Source organism: Stigmatopora argus, chromosome 6, assembly GCF_051989625.1.
Source record: "Stigmatopora argus isolate UIUO_Sarg chromosome 6, RoL_Sarg_1.0, whole genome shotgun sequence".
Lineage (NCBI taxonomy): Eukaryota > Metazoa > Chordata > Actinopteri > Syngnathiformes > Syngnathidae > Stigmatopora > Stigmatopora argus.
This window is the reverse complement of record NC_135392.1, coordinates 2989563-3011542: the sequence shown is the minus strand read 5'-3', so window position 1 is coordinate 3011542 and position 21980 is coordinate 2989563. Positions and strand designations below refer to the sequence as shown.

Below are 21980 nucleotides of genomic sequence, written 5' to 3'. Positions count from 1 at the left end.
AAAAAAAGCCTTACCATACTATGTCGTTTTTTAAGAAAAAAGCCTTACTATACTATATCGTTTTTTGAAGAAAAAAGCCTTACTATACTATGTCGTTTTTTAAAGAAAAAAGCCTTACCATACTATGTCGTTTTTTAAGAAAAAAGCCTTACTATACTATGTCGATTTTTGAAGAAAAAAGCCTTACTATACTATGTCGATTTTTAAGAAAAAAGCCTTACTATACTATGTCGTTTTTTAAGAAAAAAAGCCTTATTATACTATGTCGTTTTTTAAGAAAAAAGCCTCATTATACTATGACATTTTTTTAAAGAAAAGCCTTACTATACTATGTCATGTTTTTTTAGAAAAAAGCCTTACTATACTATGTCGTTTTTTAAAGAAAAAAAGGCTTACTATACATGGTCGTTTTTTTAAAGAAAAAAGCCTTACTATACATGGTCATTTTTTAAAGACAAAAGCCTTACTATACATGGTCGTTTTTTAAGAAAAAAGCCTTACTATACATGGTCGTTTTTTTTAAACAAACAAAAGCCTTACTAAACATGGTCATTTTTTTGAACAAAATAAAAGCCTTACTAAACATGGTGGTAAAACAACCCTAGCAACGCCCCTATTATTGCCCTCTGAATTTGACACCTGTGCGTGACTAATACACTTTTTACCTGTGCTCAAAACGGATGCTACCATGAGACAAAGTGACACTTCATACAGTTCCGGAGTTGTTGTCGCCTGCAGAAACACAGAAAAACAATACTTGAATAAATTTCATATTTCTTGTGTGTGTCTGCTTTCGGATTAAATTATTTTTTTTACACATGAAGCCGCAGTGAGCGTCAAAATAGCAGTGCAAAGCCCTTGCCCGAAGGACATCAGTCCGAAAACATGACAGGAGGCCCACAAGCCCTGAGGCACTGCATCTAAAAGTGTGAAGACCACCGAAAAACCTGCAAAAAAAGATTTAAACCATTTTTTAAAAACATAGTCCTTCGCTATATTAGCGTGTTTTTTGTACCTGTGGCGACAAGGGACAGCGCAACGGAGGCGACCAAGTTGCTCAGCAAAGGCCGCCGGCAGTATCTTGCAGACTTGGGCCTTTCGACACAAAAACACACGATTGGACGATCAAATCTTTGGCAAAACACGCTAAGTTACCTTGTCAGGACGTACAGCTGAGGGACCAAAACGAGGCCCGCGAACACCGCGTTGACGATTTGACTGTCAGAGAAAATGCGTTTAGAAACAAGACGCCATATTTGGTAAGGAAATTAAACCCGTACAATTTCAGCCTTCGGTTCTTGGGGAGCCATCTGCTGGATTGGTAAGCGAGGAGGATCAACAAGTACAGAAACATCACATCCTACGTACGTTTAACAACCGTTGCCACAATTGTGGACGGCGGGAGGATTATGTTACGCTAAGAAATTCAATCCTTCCGTCCCGGAAGCCGCTTTCACTTGGCAGCGTGCACATGTTTTATCAAAAATGTTTCAAGAAGGTGTGCCTGAAGAGACAGGAAATTCACTATTAGTTTCCTTGTACAATGATATATGTATACTTGTAGTACATTTATACGCAAACATGTAGAATACGGATGTGTACTTGTAATGCACACACATGTCAACGTGCTTGTAGTACAAGAAGGCTACAGTGAAGTATATGTACTTGTAGTCCAAGTATTTGAAAGTTGATCTACTTCAGTGCAAGTACACAAACGTAAAAGTACACATGCTTATAGTACTGATAAACGCGCAAGTAAATGTACTTGTAGTCCAGATACACACGCAAGTGTACTTGTACTCCAAGTATACATAAATATACTTTAGTACAAGTACATGATAGTATACATGGTATTTTTTTAAGTAAAAAAGGCTTACTATACTATGTCGTTTTTTTAAGAAAAAAAGCCTTACTATACTATGTCATTTTTTTAAGAAAAAAAAGCCTTACTATACTATGTCGTTTTTTAAAGAAAAAAGCCTTACTATACTATGTCGTTTTTTTAAAGAAAAAAAGCCTTACTATACTATGTCGTTTTTTTAAGAAAAAAAGCCTTACTATACTATGTCGTTTTTTAAAGAAAAAAGCCTTACTATACTATGTCGTTTTTTAAGAAAAAAAGCCTTACTATACTATGTCGTTTTTTAAAGAAAAAAGCCTTACTATACAATGTCGTTTTTTAAAGAAAAAAAACCTTACTATACTATGTCGTTTTTTGAAGAAAAAAAGCCATACTATACTATGTCGTTTTTTTAAGAATAAAAGCCATACTATACTATGTCGTTTTTTAAAGAAAAAAGCCTTACTATACCATGTCGTTTTTGAAGAAAAAAAGCCATACTATACTATGTCGTTTTTTTAAGAATAAAAGCCATACTATACTATGTCGTTTTTTAAAGAAAAAAAGCCTTATTATACTATGTCGTTTTTTAAGAAAAAAAGCCTTACTATACTATGTCGTTTTTTAAAGAAAAAAGCCTTACTATACTATGTCGTTTTTTAAGAAAAAAAGCCTTACTATACTATGTCGTTTTTTAAAGAAAAAAGCCTTACTATACTATGTCGTTTTTTTAAGAAAAAAGCCTTACTATACTATGTCGTTTTTTAAAGAAAAAAACCCTTACTATACTATGTCGTTTTTTGAAGAAAAAAAGCCATACTATACTATGTCGTTTTTTAAAGAATAAAAGCCATACTATACTATGTCGTTTTTTAAAGAATAGCCTTACTACACTATGTCGTTTTTTAAAGAAAAAAGCCTTATTATACTATGTCGTTTTTTTAAGAAAAAAGCCTTACTATACTATGTCGTTTTTTTTTTTAGGAAAAAAAAGCCTTACTATACTATGTCGTTTTTTTTTTAGGAAAAAAAAGCCTTACTATACTATGTCGTTTTTTAAAGAAAAAAGCCTTACTATACCATGTCATTTTTTAAGAAAAAAAGCCTTACTATACTATGTCGTTTTTTTAAGAAAAAAAGCCTTACTATACTATGTCGTTTTTTTAAGAAAAAAAGCCTTACTATACTATGTCGTTTTTTTAAGAAAAAAGCCTTACTATACTATGTCGTTTTTTAAAGAAAAAAAACCTTACTATACTATGTCGTTTTTTTAAGAAAAAAAGCCTTACTATACTATGTCGTTTTTTTAAGAAAAAAGCCTTACTATACTATGTCGTTTTTTTAAGAAAAAAGCCTAACTATACTATGTCGTTTTTGAAGAAAAAAAGCCATACTATACTATGTCGTTTTTTTAAGAATAAAAGCCATACTATACTATGTCGTTTTTTAAAGAAAAAAGCCTTATTATACTATGTTGTTTTTTTAAGAAAAAAGCCTTACTATACTATGTCGTTTTTTAAAGAAAAAAAGCCTTACTATACTATGTCGTTTTTTAAAGAAAAAACCCTTACTATACTATGTCGTTTTTTGAAGAAAAAAAGCCATATTATACTATGTCGTTTTTTATGAATAAAAGCCATACTATACTATGTCGTTTTTTAAAGAAAAAAGCCTTACTATACTATGTCGTTTTTTAAAGAAAAAAGCCTTACTATACTATGTCGTTTTTGAAGAAAAAAAGCCATACTATACTATGTCGTTTTTTTAAGAATAAAAGCCATACTATACTATGTCGTTTTTTTAAGAAAAAAGCCATACTATACTATGTCGTTTTTTTAAGAAAAAAGCCTTACTATACTATGTCATTTTTTTAAGAAAAAAAAGCCTTACTATACTATGTCATTTTTTTAAGAAAAAAAAGCCTTACTATACTATGTCGTTTTTTAAAGAAAAAAGCCTTACTATACTATGTCATTTTTTAAGAAAAAAAGCCTTACTATACTATGTCGTTTTTTTAAGAAAAAAAGCCTTACTATACTATGTCGTTTTTTAAGAAAAAAAGCCTTACTATACTATGTCATTTTTTAAGAAAAAAAGCCTTACTATACTGTGTCGTTTTTTTAAGAAAAAAGCCTTACTATACTATGTCGTTTTTTTAAGAAAAAAGCCTTACTATACTATGTCGTTTTTTAAAGAAAAAAGCCTTATTATACTATGCCGTTTTTTTAAGAAAAAAGCCTTACTATACTATGTCGGTTTTTTTTTAGGAAAAAAAGCCTTACTATACTATGTCGTTTTTTAAAGAAAAAAGCCTTACTATACCATGTCATGTTTTAAGAAAAAAAGCCTTACTATACTATGTCGTTTTTTTAAGAAAAAAAGCCTTACTATACTATGTCGTTTTTTTAAGAAAAAAAGCCTTACTATACTATGTCGTTTTTTAAGAAAAAAAGCCTTACTATACTATGGTGTTTTTTTAGGGAAAAAGCCTTACTATACTGTGTCGTTTTTTAAGAAAAACAGCCTTACTATACTATGTCATTTTTTTAAGAAAAAAAAAGCCTTACTATACTATGTCGTTTTTTAAAGAAAAAAGCCTTACTATACTATGTCATTTTTTAAGAAAAAAAGCCTTACTATACCATGTTGTTTTTTTAAGAAAAAAAGCCTTACTATACCATGTCGTTTTTTTAAGAAAAAAAGCCTTACTATACTATGTCGTTTTTTAAGAAAAAAAGCCTTACTATACTATGTCGTTTTTTTAAAGAAAATCCTTACTATACTATGTCGTTTTTTTAAGAAAAACCCCTTACTATACTATGTCGTTTTTTAAAGAAAAAAGCCTTACTATACTATGTCGTTTTTGAAGAAAAAAAGCCATACTATACTATGTCGTTTTTTAAGAATATAAGCCATACTATACTATGTCGTTTTTTAAAGAAAAAAAGCCTTACTATACCATGTCGTTTTTTAAGAAAAAAAGCCTTACTATACTATGTCGTTTTTTTAAGAAAAAAGCCTTACTATACTGTCGTTTTTTTTAAGAAAAAAGCCTTACTATACTATGTCATTTTTTAAGAAAAAAAAGCCTTACTATACTATGTCGTTTTTTAAAGAAAAAAGCCTTACTATACTATGTCATTTTTTAAGAAAAAAAGCCTTACTATACTATGTCGTTTTTTTAAGAAAAAAAGCCTTACTATAATATGTCGTTTTTTTAAGAAAAAAAGCCTTACTATACTATGTCATTTTTTAAGAAAAAAAGCCTTACTATACTATGTCGTTTTTTAAAGAAAAAAGCCTTACTATACTATGTCGTTTTTTTAAGACAAAAGCCTTACTATACTATGTCGTTTTTTAAAGAAAAAAACCCTTACTATACTATGTCGTTTTTTGAAGAAAAAAAGCCATACTATACTATGTCGTTTTTTAAAGAAAAAAGCCTGATTATACTAGGTCGTTTTTTTAAGAAACAAGCCTTACTATACTATGTCGTTTTTTTTTAGGAAAAAAGCCTTACTATACTATGGCGTTTTTTTAGGGAAAAAGCCTAACTATACTATGTCGTTTTTTAAGAAAAACAGCCTTACTATACTATGTCATTTTTTAAAGAAAAAAAAAGCCTTACTATACTATGTCGTTTTTTAAAGAAAAAAGCCTTACTATACTATGTCATTTTTTAAGAAAAAAAGCCTTACTATACTATGTCGTTTTTTTTAAGAAAAAAAGCCTTACTATACTATGTCGTTTTTTTAAGAAAAAAAAGCCTTACTATACTATGTCGTTTTTTAAGAAAAAAAGCCTTACTATACTATGTCGTTTTTTAAAGAAAAAAGCCTTACTATACTATGTCGTTTTTTGAAGAAAAAAGCCTTACTATACTATGTCGTTTTTTAAAGAAAAAAACCCTTACTATACTATGTCGTTTTTTGAAGAAAAAAAGCCATACTATACTATGTCGTTTTTTAAAGAAAAAAGCCTGACTATACTATGTCGTTTTTTAAAGAAAAAAGCCTTACTATACTATGTCGTTTTTGAAGAAAAAAAGCCATACTATACTATGTCGTTTTTAAGAATATAAGCCATACTATATTATGTCGTTTTTTAAAGAAAAAAAGCCTTACTATACTTCAGGCCTTCAGGTTGTCTCCCCCGGCGACCCTTCACCCTAATTGCGGCAGACCACTTTTCCGTCCGTTGTCTCCAATTGTGTGCGAAAGGTCCCGTCCCACCCATTTAGTCCCCATCCCGTCACCTCTGGCCTACATTAACACACCATAAAAACACGTTCCAAAAATCCACAAGCCACAAGAAGATCTGCGATGGCGTCCAACTACTCCGGGACGTGGGACATGGTTAGCAATGTCAACTTTGAAGGATACATGATTGCTCTTGGTAAGCCTTTGGAAAGTTTTATCTATCATTTGTTGCCATTGACGGCCATGGACGTCCAATCCAATTGGACGGCCTCGATCGCAGAATTAGTTGGGTTTTTTTTGGAAATACAATGAAATGATTTTAAGGGACAATTTTGAACTTTTTTTATGGAGAAGAAAATGATGATGATGCGAGTTTCTTGCAGGCATTGATTTTGCAACCCGCAAAATGGCGGCCATGCTGAAGCCTCGGAAAGTGATCGAGCAAGAAGGTCATCAATTCAGCGTCAGGACTCTCACAACTTTTAGGAATTATGATGTTGCGTTCAAGGTTGGGGAGGAGTTTAAGGAGGTCACCAAGGGAATGGATAATCGTTTATGCCAGGTGAAAAAATAATAATTACTTTGACGGTTCGAAACCCAAGTCAAAATTTCTTTCTGTATAGTAAGGCTTTTTTCTTTAAAAAATGACCATGTATAGTAAGGCTTCTTTTCTTAGAAAATGACAATGTATTGTAAGGCTTTTAAAAAAGACCATGTATAGTAAGGCTTCTTTTCTTAAAAAAAAAGACCTTATATAGTAAGGGTTTTAAAAAAAACGACATAGTATAGTAAGGGTTTTAAAAAAAACGACATAGTATAGTAAGGCTTTTTTCTTTAAAAAAATCGACATAGTATAGTAAGGCTGTTTTCTTTAAAAAACGACATAGTATAATAAGGCTTTTTTCTTTAAAAAAACACAGTATAGTAAGTTTTTTTTTTTTAAATCGACAGTATAGTAAGGCTTTTTTTCTTAAAAATCAACATAGTATAGTAAGGCTTTTTGTCTTAAAAAACGACAGTATAGTAAGGCTTTTTTTTCTTAAAAAATTACATAGTATGGCTTTTTTTCTTAAAAAACGACATAGTATAGTAAAGCCTTTTTCTTAAAAAAACGACTTCGTATAGTAAGGCTTTTTTCTTTTAAAAAAATGGCAGTCTTGTAAGGCTTTTTTTTTAAAAATGACATCGTATAGTAAGTCTTTTTTCTTAAAAAATGACCATGTATCTGCTTGAGCTCCAAGTTTGGCTGACATGACAAAAAATGACTTTTCCTTGTGTGTGACAGGAAAATGAGCCAATTAACTAAGAAGCTATGTGAGGTCACAAAAATCAATCAATCAACAAAAGAAAGGAAAATATACAGGGAGACTTCATCTATATTCCCTCGTGTTTTCAAGTTATTTACTTTCATTCATTTTTTATGAGTTACAATTTATTATTGTAAAATAAAGTTATATTTTTCAATTTTAACCATGAAAACATAAGACGAAGGGCAACACTGGTTAATTTTGTGTGTGTGTGTGTGTGTGTGTGTGTGTGTGTGTGTGTGTGTGTGTGTGTGTGTGTGTGTGTGTGTGTGTGTGTATGTTTGTGTGTGTGTGTGTGTGTGTGTGTGTGTGTGTGTGTATATGTTTGTGTGTGTGTGTATTTTCCAAGAGTGTGGTTAATTGGGAAAAGGACAAGCTGGTGTGTGTTCAGCGTGGGGAAAAAAAGAACCGAGGTTGGACTCACTGGATTGACGGAGACGAGCTTCATTTGGTATGATTTTAAAAATGACCATTTTCATGTATTCATGCATTCCATTTAAATTCAAGCATCAAGATTATAAAATTGACAAGATTAAAAAATGAGGTTGAACCAGTAATCCAAATCAACCTTTGACCCAAATATGATTTTGTTTCAGGAGCTCACCTGTGAGGATCAGGTCTGCAAGCAAGTTTACAAAAGGACACTCTAATCCACAGGTAGGCAAACTAGTCCTTGAAGGGTCCTCGAAGTGGGTGCAGGTTTTTGTCGCAACCGATCCAGGAAAGACAAGGAGATTTCTGTAGGAAACAAGCAGCACCTGACTGCAATCCACTGATTGACAGATTGGTGAAAAAGTGTCCTCGTTATGGGTTGGAATGAAAACCTAAACTCAGTGTGCAATAGTTTGCCCAACTGCACAAAGTCATACTCATTTATGTATTGTATTCATTTTTGAAAAAAATAAATATTCCCCAAACGACATGTTATAGTAAGGCTTTTTCCCTTAAAAAAACGACATATAGTAAGGCTTTTTTTCTTTAAAAAACGACAAAGTATAGTAAGGCTTTTTTCTTAAAAAACGACATAGTATAGTAAGGCTTTTTCCCGAAAAAAACGACATAGTATAGTAAGGCTTTTTTCTTTAAAAAACGACATAGTATAGTAAGGCTTTTTTTCTTTAAAAAACGACATAGTATAGTAAGGCTTTTTTCTTAAAAAAAACGACATAGTATAGTATGGCTTTTATTCTTAAAAAAACGACATAGTATAGTAAGGCTTTTTTTCTTAAAAAACGACATAGTATAGTAAGGCTTTTTTTCTTAAAAAACGACATAGTATAGTAAGGCTTTTTTTCTTAAAAAAACGACATAGTATAGTAAGGCTTTTTTCTTTAAAAAACGACATAGTATAGTAAGGCTTTTTTTCTTAAAAAACGACATAGTATAGTAAGGCTTTTTTTCTTTAAAAAACGACATAGTATAGTATGGCTTATATTCTTAAAAAACGACATAGTATAGTATGGCTTTTTTTCTTCAAAAACGACATAGTATAGTAAGGCTTTTTTCTTTAAAAAACGACATAGTATAGTAAGGCTTTTTTCTTTAAAAAACGACATAGTATAGTATGGCTTTTTTTCTTCAAAAAACGACATAGTATAGTAAAGGTTTTTTACTTTAAAAAACGACATAGAATAGTAAGGCTTTTTTCTTAAAAAAATGACATAGTATAGTAAGGCTTTTTTTCTTAAAAAACGACATAGTATAGTAAGGCTTTTTTCCTAAAAAAACGACATAATATAGTAAGGCTTTTTTCTTAAAAAAACGACATAGTATAGTAAGGCTTTTTTCTTTAAAAAACGACATAGTATAGTATGGCTTTTATTCTTAAAAAAACGACATAGTATAGTATGGCTTTTTTCTTTAAAAAACGACATAGTATAGTATGGCTTTTATTCTTAAAAAAACGACATAGTATAGTATGGCTTTTTTTCTTCAAAAAACGACATAGTATAGTAAGGCTTTTTTCTTTAAAAAAAACAACTTGTATAGTAAGGCTTTTTTCTTAAAACGACATAGTATAGTAAGGCTTTTTTCTTTAAAAAACGACATAGTATAGTAAGGCTTTTTTTCTTAAAAAAACGACATAGTATAGTAAGGCTTTTTTCTTAAAAAAACGACATAGTATAGTAAGGCTTTTTTCTTTAAAAAACGACATAGTATAGTAAAGCTTTTTTCTTTAAAAAACGACATAGTATAGTAAGGCTTTTTTTCTTAAAAAAACGACATAGTATAATAAGGCTTTTTTCTTTAAAAAAACGACATAGTATAGTATGGCTTTTATTCTTAAAAAAACGACATAGTATAGTAAGGCTTTTTTTCTTAAAAAACGACATAGTATAGTAAGGCTTTTTTTCTTAAAAAACGACATAGTATAGTAAGGCTTTTTTTCTTAAAAAAACGACATAGTATAGTAAGGCTTTTTTCTTAAAAAACGACATAGTATAGTAAGGCTTTTTTTCTTAAAAAACGACATAGTATAGTAAGGCTTTTTTTCTTTAAAAAACGACATAGTATAGTATGGCTTATATTCTTAAAAAACGACATAGTATAGTATGGCTTTTTTTCTTCAAAAACGACATAGTATAGTAAGGCTTTTTTCTTTAAAAAACGACATAGTATAGTAAGGCTTTTTTCTTTAAAAAACGACATAGTATAGTAAGGCTTTTTTTCTTAAAAAACGACATAGTATAGTAAGGCTTTTTTCTTAAAACGACATAGTATAGTAAGGCTTTTTTCTTTAAAAAACGACATAGTATAGTAAGGCTTTTTTTCTTAAAAAAACGACATAGTATAGTAAGGCTTTTTTCTTAAAAAAACGACATAGTATAGTAAGGCTTTTTTCTTTAAAAAACGACATAGTATAGTAAAGCTTTTTTCTTTAAAAAACGACATAGTATAGTAAGGCTTTTTTTCTTAAAAAAACGACATAGTATAATAAGGCTTTTTTCTTTAAAAAAACGACATAGTATAGTATGGCTTTTATTCTTAAAAAAACGACATAGTATAGTAAGGCTTTTTTTCTTAAAAAACGACATAGTATAGTAAGGCTTTTTTTCTTAAAAAACGACATAGTATAGTAAGGCTTTTTTTCTTAAAAAAACGACATAGTATAGTAAGGCTTTTTTCTTAAAAAACGACATAGTATAGTAAGGCTTTTTTTCTTAAAAAACGACATAGTATAGTAAGGCTTTTTTTCTTTAAAAAACGACATAGTATAGTATGGCTTATATTCTTAAAAAACGACATAGTATAGTATGGCTTTTTTTCTTCAAAAACGACATAGTATAGTAAGGCTTTTTTCTTTAAAAAACGACATAGTATAGTAAGGCTTTTTTCTTTAAAAAACGACATAGTATAGTATGGCTTTTTTTCTTCAAAAAACGACATAGTATAGTAAAGGTTTTTTTCTTTAAAAAACGACATAGTATAGTAAGGCTTTTTTCTTAAAAAAACGACATAGTACAGTAAGGCTTTTTTTCTTAAAAAACGACATAGTATAGTAAGGCTTTTTTCCTAAAAAAACGACATAGTATAGTAAGGCTTTTTTCTTAAAAAAACGACATAGTATAGTAAGGCTTTTTTCTTTAAAAAACGACATAGTATAGTATGGCTTTTATTCTTAAAAAAACGACATAGTATAGTATGGCTTTTTTCTTTAAAAAACGACATAGTATAGTATGGCTTTTATTCTTAAAAAAACGACATAGTATAGTATGGCTTTTTTTCTTCAAAAAACGACATAGTATAGTAAGGCTTTTTTCTTTAAAAAAACAACTTGTATAGTAAGGCTTTTTTCTTAAAACGACATAGTATAGTAAGGCTTTTTTCTTTAAAAAACGACATAGTATAGTAAGGCTTTTTTTCTTAAAAAAACGACATAGTATAGTAAGGCTTTTTTCTTAAAAAAACGACATAGTATAGTAAGGCTTTTTTCTTTAAAAAAACGACATAGTATAGTATGGCTTTTATTCTTAATAAAACGACATAGTATAGTAAGGCTTTTTTCTTTAAAAAATGACATAGTATAGTAAGGCTTTTTTTCTTAAAAAACGACATAGTATAGTAAGGCTTTTTTTCTTTAAAAAACGACATAGTATAGTAAGGCTTTTTTCTTTAAAAAACGACATAGTATAGTAAGGCTTTTTTTTCCTAAAAAAAAACGACATAGTATAGTAAGGCTTTTTTCTTAAAAAAACGACATAGTATAATAAGGCTTTTTTCTTTAAAAAACGACATAGTATAGTAAGGCTTTTTTCTTTAAAAAACGACATAGTATAGTATGGCTTTTATTCTTAAAAAAACGACATAGTATAGTATGGCTTTTTTTCTTCAAAAAACGACAGAGTATAGTAAGGGTTTTTTTCTTTAAAAAACGACATAGTATAGTAAGGCTTTTTTCTTAAAAAAAACACATAGTATAGTAAGGCTTTTTTCTTTAAAAAACGACATAGTATAGTAAGGCTTTTTTTCTTAAAAAACGACATAGTATAGTAAGGCTTTTTTTCTTTAAAAAAAGACATAGTATAGTAAGGCTTTTTTCTTTAAAAAACGACATAGTATAGTAAGGCTTTTTCCCTAAAAAAACGAGATAGTATAGTATGGCTTTTATTCTTAAAAAAACGACATAGTATAGTAAGGCTTTTTTCTTAAAAAAACGACATAGTATAGTAAGGCCTTTTTCTTTAAAAAACGAGATAGTATAGTATGGCTTTTATTCTTAAAAAAACGACATAGTAGAGTAAGGCTTTTTTTTTTAAAAACGACATAGTATAGTAAGGCTTTTTCCCTAAAAAAAACGACATAGTATAGTAAGGCTTTTTTCTTTAAAAAACGACATAGTATAGTATGGCTTTTATTCTTAAAAAAACGACATAGTATAGTATGGCTTTTTTCTTTAAAAAACGACATAGTATAGTATGGCTTTTATTCTTAAAAAAACGACATAGTATAGTATGGCTTTTTTTCTTCAAAAAACGACATAGTATAGTAAGGCTTTTTCCCTAAAAAAACGACATAGTATAGTAAGGTTTTTTTCCTAAAAAAAACGACATAGTATAGTAAGGCTTTTTTCTTAAAACGACATAGTATAGTAAGGCTTTTTTCTTTAAAAAACGACATAGTATAGTAAGGCTTTTTTTCTTAAAAAAACGACATAGTATAGTAAGGCTTTTTTCTTAAAAAAACGACATAGTATAGTAAGGCTTTTTTCTTTAAAAAACGACATAGTATAGTAAGGCTTTTTTCTTTAAAAAACGACATAGTATAGTAAGGCTTTTTTTCTTAAAAAAACGACATAGTATAGTAAGGCTTTTTTCTTAAAAAAACGACAGTATAGTAAGGCTTTTTTCTTTAAAAAACGACATAGTATAGTAAGGCTTTTTTTCTTAAAAAACGACATAGTATAGTAAGGCTTTTTTTCTTTAAAAAACGACATAGTATAGTAAGGCTTTTTTCTTTAAAAAACGACATAGTATAGTAAGGCTTTTTTTCTTAAAAAACGACATAGTATAGTATGGCTTTTTTTCTTCAAAAACGACATAGTATAGTAAGGCTTTTTTCTTTAAAAAACGACATAGTATAGTAAGGCTTTTTTCTTTAAAAAACGACATAGTATAGTAAGGCTTTTTTTTCTTCAAAAAACGACATAGTATAGTAAGGCTGTTTTTCTTAAAAAACGACATAGTATAGTAAGGCTTTTTCCCTAAAAAAAACGCCATAGTATAGTAAGGCTTTTTTCCTAAAAAAAAAACGACATAGTATAGTAAGGCTTTTTTCTTAAAAAAACGACATAGTATAGTAAGGCCTTTTTCTTTAAAAAATGAGATAGTATAGTATGGCTTTTATTCTTAAAAAAACGACATAGTATAGTAAGGCTTTTTTTTTTAAAAACGACATAGTATAGTAAGGCTTTTTCCCTAAAAAAAACGACATAGTATAGTAAGGCTTTTTTCCTAAAAAAACGACATAGTATAGTAAGGCTTTTTTCTTAAAAAAACGACATAGTATAGTAAGGCTTTTTTCTTTAAAAAACGACATAGTATAGTATGGCTTTTATTCTTAAAAAAACGACATAGTATAGTATGGCTTTTTTCTTTAAAAAACGACATAGTATAGTATGGCTTTTATTCTTAAAAAAACGACATAGTATAGTATGGCTTTTTTTCTTCAAAAAACGACATAGTATAGTAAGGCTTTTTTCTTTAAAAAACGACATAGTATAGTAAGGCTTTTTCCCTAAAAAAACGACATAGTATAGTAAGGCTTTTTTCCTAAAAAAAACGACATAGTATAGTAAGGCTTTTTTCTTAAAACGACATAGTATAGTAAGGCTTTTTTCTTTAAAAAACGACATAGTATAGTAAGGCTTTTTTTCTTAAAAAAACGACATAGTATAGTAAGGCTTTTTTCTTAAAAAAACGACATAGTATAGTAAGGCTTTTTTCTTTAAAAAACGACATAGTATAGTAAGGCTTTTTTCTTTAAAAAACGACATAGTATAGTAAGGCTTTTTTTCTTAAAAAAACGACATAGTATAGTAAGGCTTTTTTCTTTAAAAAACGACATAGTATAGTAAGGCTTTTTTTCTTAAAAAACGACATAGTATAGTAAGGCTTTTTTTCTTAAAAAAACGACATAGTATAGTAAGGCTTTTTTCTTTAAAAAACGACATAGTCTAGTAAGGCTTTTTTCTTAAAAAAACGACATAGTATAATAAGGCTTTTTTCTTTAAAAAACGACATAGTATAGTATGGCTTTTATTCTTTAAAAAACGACATAGTATAGCATGGCTTTTTTTCTTCAAAAAACGACATAGTATAGTAAGGGTTTTTTTCTTTAAAAAACGACATAGTATAGTAAGGCTTTTTTTCTTAAAAAAACGACATAGTATAGTAAAGCTTTTTTTCTTAAAAAATGACATAGTATAGTAAGGCTTTTTTCTTTAAAAAACGACATAGTATAGTAAGGCTTTTTCCCTAAAAAAACGACATAGTATAGTAAGGCTTTTTTCCTAAAAAAACGACATAGTATAGTAAGGCTTTTTTCTTAAAAAAACGACAAAGTATAGTAAGGCCTTTTTCTTTAAAAAACGAGATAGTATAGTATGGCTTTTATTCTTAAAAAAACGACATAGTATAGTAAGGCTTTTTTTCTTAAAAAACGACATAGTATAGTAAGGCTTTTTCCCTAAAAAAACGACATAGTATAGTAAGGCTTTTTTCTTTAAAAAACGACATAGTATAGTAAGGCTTTTTTTCTTAAAAAAACGACATAGTATAATAAGGCTTTTTTCTTTAAAAAATGACATAGTATAGTAAGGCTTTTTTTCTTAAAAAACGACATAGTATAGTAAGGCTTTTTTTCTTTAAAAAACGACATAGTATAGTAAGGCTTTTTTCTTTAAAAAACGACATAGTATAGTAAGGCTTTTTTTTCCTAAAAAAAAACGACATAGTATAGTAAGGCTTTTTTCTTAAAAAAACGACATAGTATAATAAGGCTTTTTTCTTTAAAAAACGACATAGTATAGTAAGGCTTTTTTCTTTAAAAAACGACATAGTATAGTATGGCTTTTATTCTTAAAAAAACGACATAGTATAGTATGGCTTTTTTTCTTCAAAAAACGACATAGTATAGTAAGGGTTTTTTTCTTTAAAAAACGACATAGTATAGTAAGGCTTTTTTCTTAAAAAAAACACATAGTATAGTAAGGCTTTTTTCTTTAAAAAACGACATAGTATAGTAAGGCTTTTTTTCTTAAAAAACGACATAGTATAGTAAGGCTTTTTTTCTTTAAAAAAAGACATAGTATAGTAAGGCTTTTTTCTTTAAAAAACGACATAGTATAGTAAGGCTTTTTCCCTAAAAAAACGAGATAGTATAGTATGGCTTTTATTCTTAAAAAAACGACATAGTATAGTAAGGCTTTTTTTTTTTTAAAACGACATAGTATAGTAAGGCTTTTTCCCTAAAAAAAACGACATAGTATAGTAAGGCTTTTTTCCTAAAAAAACGACATAGTATAGTAAGGCTTTTTTCTTAAAAAAACGACATAGTATAGTATGGCTTTTATTCTTAAAAAAACGACATAGTATAGTATGGCTTTTTTTCTTCAAAAAACGACATAGTATAGTAAGGCTTTTTTCTTAAAAAAAACAACATAGTATAGTAAGGCTTTTTTCTTAAAACGACATAGTATAGTAAGGCTTTTTTCTTTAAAAAACGACATAGTATAGTAAGGCTTTTTTTCTTAAAAAAACGACATAGTATAGTAAGGCTTTTTCCCTAAAAAAACGACATAGTATAGTAAGGCTTTTTTCCTAAAAAAAACCGACATAGTATAGTAAGGCTTTTTTCTTAAAACGACATAGTATAGTAAGGCTTTTTTCTTTAAAAAACGACATAGTATAGTAAGGCTTTTTTTCTTAAAAAAACAACATAGTATAGTAAGGCTTTTTTTCTTCAAAAAACGACATAGTATAGTAAGGCTTTTTTCTTTAAAAAACGACATAGTATAGTAAGGCTTTTTTCTTTAAAAAACGACATAGTATAGTAAGGCTTTTTTTCTTAAAAAAACGACATAGTATAGTAAGGCTTTTTTCTTAAAAAAACGACATAGTATAGTGAGGCTTTTTTCTTTAAAAAACGACATAGTATAGTAAGGCTTTTTTTCTTAAAAAACGACATAGTATAGTAAGGCTTTTTTTCTTAAAAAAACGACATAGTATAGTAAGGTTTTTTTCTTTAAAAAACGACATAGTATAGTAAGGCTTTTTTTCTTAAAAAACGACATAGTATAGTATGGCTTTTTTTCTTCAAAAACGACATAGTATAATAAGGCTTTTTTCTTTAAAAAACGACATAGTATAGTAAGGCTTTTTTCTTTAAAAAACGACATAGTATAGTATGGCTTTTATTCTTAAAAAAACGACATAGTATAGTATGGCTTTTTTTCTTCAAAAAACGACATAGTATAGTAAGGGTTTTTTTCTTTAAAAAACGACATAGTATAGTAAGGCTTTTTTCTTAAAAAAACCACATAGTATAGTAAGGCTTTTTTCTTTAAAAAACGACATAGTATAGTAAGGCTTTTTTTCTTAAAAAATGACATAGTATAGTAAGGCTTTTTTTCTTTAAAAAAAGACATAGTATAGTAAGTCTTTTTTCTTTAAAAAACGACATATTATAGTAAGGCTTTTTCCCTAAAAAAACGACATAGTATAGTAAGGCTTTTTTCCTAAAAAAAACGACATAGTATAGTAAGGCTTTTTTCTTAAAAAAACGACATAGTATAGTAAGGCCTTTTTCTTTAAAAAACGAGATAGTATAGTATGGCTTTTATTCTTAAAAAAACGACATAGTATAGTAAGGCTTTTTTTTTTTAAAAACGACATAGTATAGTAAGGCTTTTTCCCTAAAAAAAACGACATAGTATAGTAAGGCTTTTTTCCTAAAAAAACGACATAGTATAGTAAGGCTTTTTTCTTAAAAAAATGACATAGTATAGTAAGGCTTTTTTCTTTAAAAAACGACATAGTATAGTATGGCTTTTATTCTTAAAAAAACGACATAGTATAGTATGGCTTTTTTCTTTAAAAAACGACATAGTATAGTATGCCTTTTATTCTTAAAAAAACGACATAGTATAGTATGGCTTTTTTTCTTCAAAAAACGACATAGTATAGTAAGGCTTTTTCCCTAAAAAAACGACATAGTATAGTAAGGTTTTTTTCCTAAAAAAAACGACATAGTATAGTAAGGCTTTTTTCTTAAAACGACATAGTATAGTAAGGCTTTTTTCTTTAAAAAACAACATAGTATAGTAAGGCTTTTTTTCTTAAAAAAACGACATAGTATAGTAAGGCTTTTTTCTTAAAAAAACGACATAGTATAGTAAGGCTTTTTTCTTTAAAAAACGACATAGTATAGTAAGGCTTTTTTCTTTAAAAAACGACATAGTATAGTAAGGCTTTTTTTCTTAAAAAAACGACATAGTATAGTAAGGCTTTTTTCTTAAAAAAACGACATAGTATAGTAAGGCTTTTTTCTTTAAAAAACGACATAGTATAGTAAGGCTTTTTTTCTTAAAAAACGACATAGTATAGTAAGGCTTTTTTTCTTTAAAAAACGACATACTATAGTAAGGCTTTTTTCTTTAAAAAACGACATAGTATAGTAAGGCTTTTTTTCTTAAAAAACGACATAGTATAGTATGGCTTTTTTTCTTCAAAAACGACATAGTATAGTAAGGCTTTTTTCTTTAAAAAACGACATAGTATAGTAAGGCTTTTTTTTCTTCAAAAAACGACATAGTATAGTAAGGCTGTTTTTCTTAAAAAACGACATAGTATAGTAAGGCTTTTTCCCTAAAAAAAACGCCATAGTATAGTAAGGCTTTTTTCCTAAAAAAAAAACGACATAGTATAGTAAGGCTTTTTTCTTAAAAAAACGACATAGTATGGTAAGGCCTTTTTCTTTAAAAAACGAGATAGTATAGTATGGCTTTTATTCTTAAAAAAACGACATAGTATAGTAAGGCTTTTTTTTTTTAAAAACGACATAGTATAGTAAGGCTTTTTCCCTAAAAAAAACGACATAGTATAGTAAGGCTTTTTTCCTAAAAAAACGACATAGTATAGTAAGGCTTTTTTCTTAAAAAAACGACATAGTATAGTAAGGCTTTTTTCTTTAAAAAACGACATAGTATAGTATGGCTTTTATTCTTAAAAAAACGACATAGTATAGTATGGCTTTTTTCTTTAAAAAACGACATAGTATAGTATGGCTTTTATTCTTAAAAAAACGACATAGTATAGTATGGCTTTTTTTCTTCAAAAAACGACATAGTATAGTAAGGCTTTTTTCTTTAAAAAACGACATAGTATAGTAAGGCTTTTTCCCTAAAAAAACGACATAGTATAGTAAGGCTTTTTTCCTAAAAAAAACGACATAGTATAGTAAGGCTTTTTTCTTAAAACGACATAGTATAGTAAGGCTTTTTTCTTTAAAAAACGACATAGTATAGTAAGGCTTTTTTTCTTAAAAAAACGACATAGTATAGTAAGGCTTTTTTCTTAAAAAAACGACATAGTATAGTAAGGCTTTTTTCTTTAAAAAACGACATAGTATAGTAAGGCTTTTTTCTTTAAAAAACGACATAGTATAGTAAGGCTTTTTTTCTTAAAAAAACGACATAGTATAGTAAGGCTTTTTTCTTAAAAAAACGACATAGTATAGTAAGGCTTTTTTCTTTAAAAAACGACATAGTATAGTAAGGCTTTTTTTCTTAAAAAACGACATAGTATAGTAAGGCTTTTTTTCTTAAAAAAACGACATAGTATAGTAAGGCTTTTTTCTTTAAAAAACGAGATAGTATAGTAAGGCTTTTTTCTTAAAAAAACGACATAGTATAATAAGGCTTTTTTCTTTAAAAAACGACATAGTATAGTATGGCTTTTATTCTTTAAAAAACGACATAGTATAGCATGGCTTTTTTTCTTCAAAAAACGACATAGTATAGTAAGGGTTTTTTTCTTTAAAAAACGACATAGTATAGTAAGGCTTTTTTTCTTAAAAAAACGACATAGTATAGTAAAGCTTTTTTTCTTAAAAAATGACATAGTATAGTAAGGCTTTTTTCTTTAAAAAACGACATAGTATAGTAAGGCTTTTTCCCTAAAAAAACGACATAGTATAGTAAGGCTTTTTTCCTAAAAAAACGACATAGTATAGTAAGGCTTTTTTCTTAAAAAAACGACAAAGTATAGTAAGGCCTTTTTCTTTAAAAAACGAGATAGTATAGTATGGCTTTTATTCTTTAAAAAAACGACATAGTATAGTAAGGCTTTTTTTCTTAAAAAACGACATAGTATAGTAAGGCTTTTTCCCTAAAAAAAACGCCATAGTATAGTAAGGCTTTTTTCCTAAAAAAACGACATAGTATAGTAAGGCTTTTTTCTTTAAAAAAACGACATAGTATAGTATGGCTTTTATTCTTAAAAAACGACATAGTATAGTAAGGCTTTTTTCTTTAAAAAACAACATAGTATAGTATGGCTTTTATTCTTTAAAAAACGACATAGTATAGTAAGGCTTTTTCCCTAAAAAAAACGCCATAGTATAGTATGGCTTTTTTTCTTCAAAAAACGACATAGTATGGTAAGGGTTTTTTTCTTTAAAAAACGACATAGTATAGTATGGCTTTTATTCTTAAAAAAACGACATAGTATAGTATGGCTTTTTTTCTTCAAAATCGACATAGTATAGTAAGGCTTTTTTCTTAAAAAAACGACATAGTATAATAAGGCTTTTTTCTTTAAAAAACGACATAGTATAGTAAGGCTTTTTTTCTTTAAAAAACGACATAGTATAGTAAGGCTTTTTTCTTAAAACGACATAGTATAGTAAGGCTTTTTTCTTCAAAATCGACATAGTATAGTAAGGCTTTTTTCTTAAAAAAACGACATAGTATAATAAGGCTTTTTTCTTTAAAAAACGACATAGTATAGTATGGCTTTTATTCTTAAAAAAACGACATAGTATAGTAAGGCTTTTTTTCTTAAAAAACGACATAGTATAGTAAGGCTTTTTTTCTTAAAAAAAGACATAGTATAGTAAGGCTTTCTTCTTAAAAAACGACAGTATAGAAGGCTTTTTTTTCAAAAAAAAACGACATAGTATAGTAAGGCTTTTTTTCTTAAACGACATAGTATAGTAAGGCTTTTTCCCTAAAAAAAACGACATAGTATAGTAAGGCTTTTTTCCTAAAAAAACGACATAGTATAGTAAGGCTTTTTTCTTAAAAAAACGACATAGTATAGTAAGGCTTTTTTCTTTAAAAAACGACATAGTATAGTATGGCTTTTATTCTTAAAAAAACGACATAGTATAGTATGGCTTTTTTCTTCAAAAAACAACATAGTATAGTATGGCTTTTATTCTTAAAAAAACGACATAGTATAGTATGGCTTTTTTTCTTCAAAAAACGACATAGTATAGTAAGGCTTTTTTCTTAAAAAAAACGACATAGTATAGTAAGGCTTTTTTCTTAAAACGACATAGTATAGTAAGGCTTTTTTCTTTAAAAAACGACATAGTATAGTAAGGCTTTTTTTCTTAAAAAAACGACATAGTATAGTAAGGCTTTTTTTTCTTAAAAAAACGACATAGTATAGTATGGCTTTTATTCTTAAAAAAACGACATAGTATAATAAGGCTTTTTTTCTTAAAAAACGACATAGTATAGTAAGGCTTTTTTTCTTAAAAAACGACATAGTATAGTAAGGCTTTTTTTCTTAAAAAAACGACATAGTATAGTAAGGCTTTTTTCTTTAAAAAAACGACATAGTATAGTAAGGCTTTTTTTCTTAAAAAACGACATAGTAAAGTAAGGCTTTTTTTCTTTAAAAAACGACATAGTATAGTATGGCTTATATTCTTAAAAAACGACATAGTATAGTATGGCTTTTTTTCTTCAAAAACGACATAGTATAGTATGGCTTTTATTCTTAAAAAAACGACATAGTATAGTATGGCTTTTTTTCTTCAAAAAACGACATAGTATAGTAAGGCTTTTTTCTTAAAAAAAAAAACGACATAGTATAGTAAGGCTTTTTTCTTAAAACGACATAGTATAGTAAGGCTTTTTTCTTTAAAAAACGACATAGTATAGTAAGGCTTTTTTCTTTAAAAAACGACATAGTATAGTAAGGCTTTTTTTTTTAAAAACGACATAGTATAGAAAGGCTTTTTTTCTTTAAAAAACGACATAGTATAGTAAGGCTTTTTTCTTTAAAAAACGACATAGTATAGTAAGGCTTTTTCCCTAAAAAAACGACATAGTATAGTAAGGCTTTTTTCCTAAAAAAAACGACATAGTATAGTAAGGCTTTTTTCTTTAAAAAACGACATAGTATAGTAAGGCTTTTTCCCTAAAAAAAACGCCATAGTATAGTAAGGCTTTTTTCCTAAAAAAACGACATAGTATAGTAAGGCTTTTTTCTTTAAAAAACGACATAGTATAGTATGGCTTTTATTCTTAAAAAAAACGACATAGTATAGTAAGGCTTTTTTTTTCTTTAAAAAACAACATAGTATAGTATGGCTTTTATTCTTTAAAAAACGACATAGTATAGTAAGTCTTTTTTTTCTTAAAAAACGACATAGTATAGTAATGCTTTTTTTCTTCAAAAACGACATAGTATAGCATGGCTTTTTTTCTTGAAAAACGACATAGTAGAGGAAGCCTTTTTTTCTTAAAAAACAATATTGTATAGTAAGGCTTCTTTTCTTAAAAAACGACATAGTATAGTAAGGCTTTTTTTCTTTAAAAAATGACATAGCAAGTAAGGCTGAGAGAGTCGGAGAATAAATCTGACTTCTGATTCTTCACCTTCTAGTTGTTGCTGTGGTCCACTGGCAAAATCATTGGGTCAGAACATGAGGTGGGAATCAGGAGTGAGTTCAATTCCACTCTTTGCAATTCTCAAATTGTTTATTGAGGTAATGAAAAGGATAAATATAACTTCCAATCACATCATTTCAGAAGACACTGTGGTCCAGTGGCAAGATCAATGGGTTGAAATTGAAGTTGGACACAAGTTCCAAATCTGGAGTGAGTTCAAATCCACTCTTTGC

At 28.2% G+C, this 21980-nt stretch overlaps 2 protein-coding genes across 12 annotated transcripts in view; one reads left to right on the top strand and one right to left on the bottom strand.

The window, feature by feature from the left end:
* The window catches only part of LOC144075794 (uncharacterized), a 35142-nt gene that overhangs the window by 9227 nt on the left and 3935 nt on the right, over nucleotides 1-21980 (bottom strand). For 5 of the 10 annotated variants that reach the window (XR_013300632.1, XR_013300631.1, XM_077603185.1 and 2 more), the window contains 6 exons: nucleotides 7951-8118; nucleotides 1281-1504; nucleotides 1156-1218; nucleotides 1016-1095; nucleotides 817-947; nucleotides 666-732 (listed from right to left, as the gene is read on the bottom strand). Coding sequence is in view for 8 of the 10 variants with exons in the window: in XM_077603185.1 (XP_077459311.1) it covers nucleotides 666-732; nucleotides 817-947; nucleotides 1016-1095; nucleotides 1156-1218; nucleotides 1281-1354 (415 nt within the window). In the remaining 2 variants the exon portion in view is untranslated. The remainder of the gene's footprint in view (nucleotides 1-665; nucleotides 733-816; nucleotides 948-1015; nucleotides 1096-1155; nucleotides 1219-1280; nucleotides 1505-7950; nucleotides 8119-21980) is intronic. The other 5 variants (XM_077603187.1, XM_077603189.1, XM_077603188.1 and 2 more) reach the window with 2 other exon arrangements.
* On the top strand, nucleotides 6163-21835 carry rbp7b (retinol binding protein 7b, cellular). 2 transcript variants are annotated; one of them, XM_077603195.1, is made up of 5 exons: nucleotides 6163-6235; nucleotides 6423-6601; nucleotides 7696-7797; nucleotides 7943-8003; nucleotides 21743-21835. In XM_077603195.1, exons 1-4 carry the CDS (start codon nucleotides 6163-6165, stop codon nucleotides 7994-7996), a joined length of 408 nt encoding a protein of 135 aa, XP_077459321.1. In that variant the 3' UTR covers nucleotides 7997-8003; nucleotides 21743-21835. The 2 variants fall into 2 exon arrangements, with proteins under 2 accessions (XP_077459321.1, XP_077459320.1); XM_077603194.1 differs by lacking the exon at nucleotides 21743-21835 and having other exon boundaries at nucleotides 7943-8219.

Coding starts and splice junctions, on each gene's coding strand:
- rbp7b (XM_077603195.1), top strand. CDS start 6,163: ATGGCGTCCAACTACTCCGGGACGTGGGACATGGTTAGCAATGTCAAC. Junction 6,602..7,695: donor TGGATAATCGTTTATGCCAG/GTGAAAAAATAA, acceptor GTATTTTCCAAG/AGTGTGGTTAATTGGGAAAA. Junction 7,798..7,942: donor ACGGAGACGAGCTTCATTTG/GTATGATTTTAA, acceptor ATTTTGTTTCAG/GAGCTCACCTGTGAGGATCA.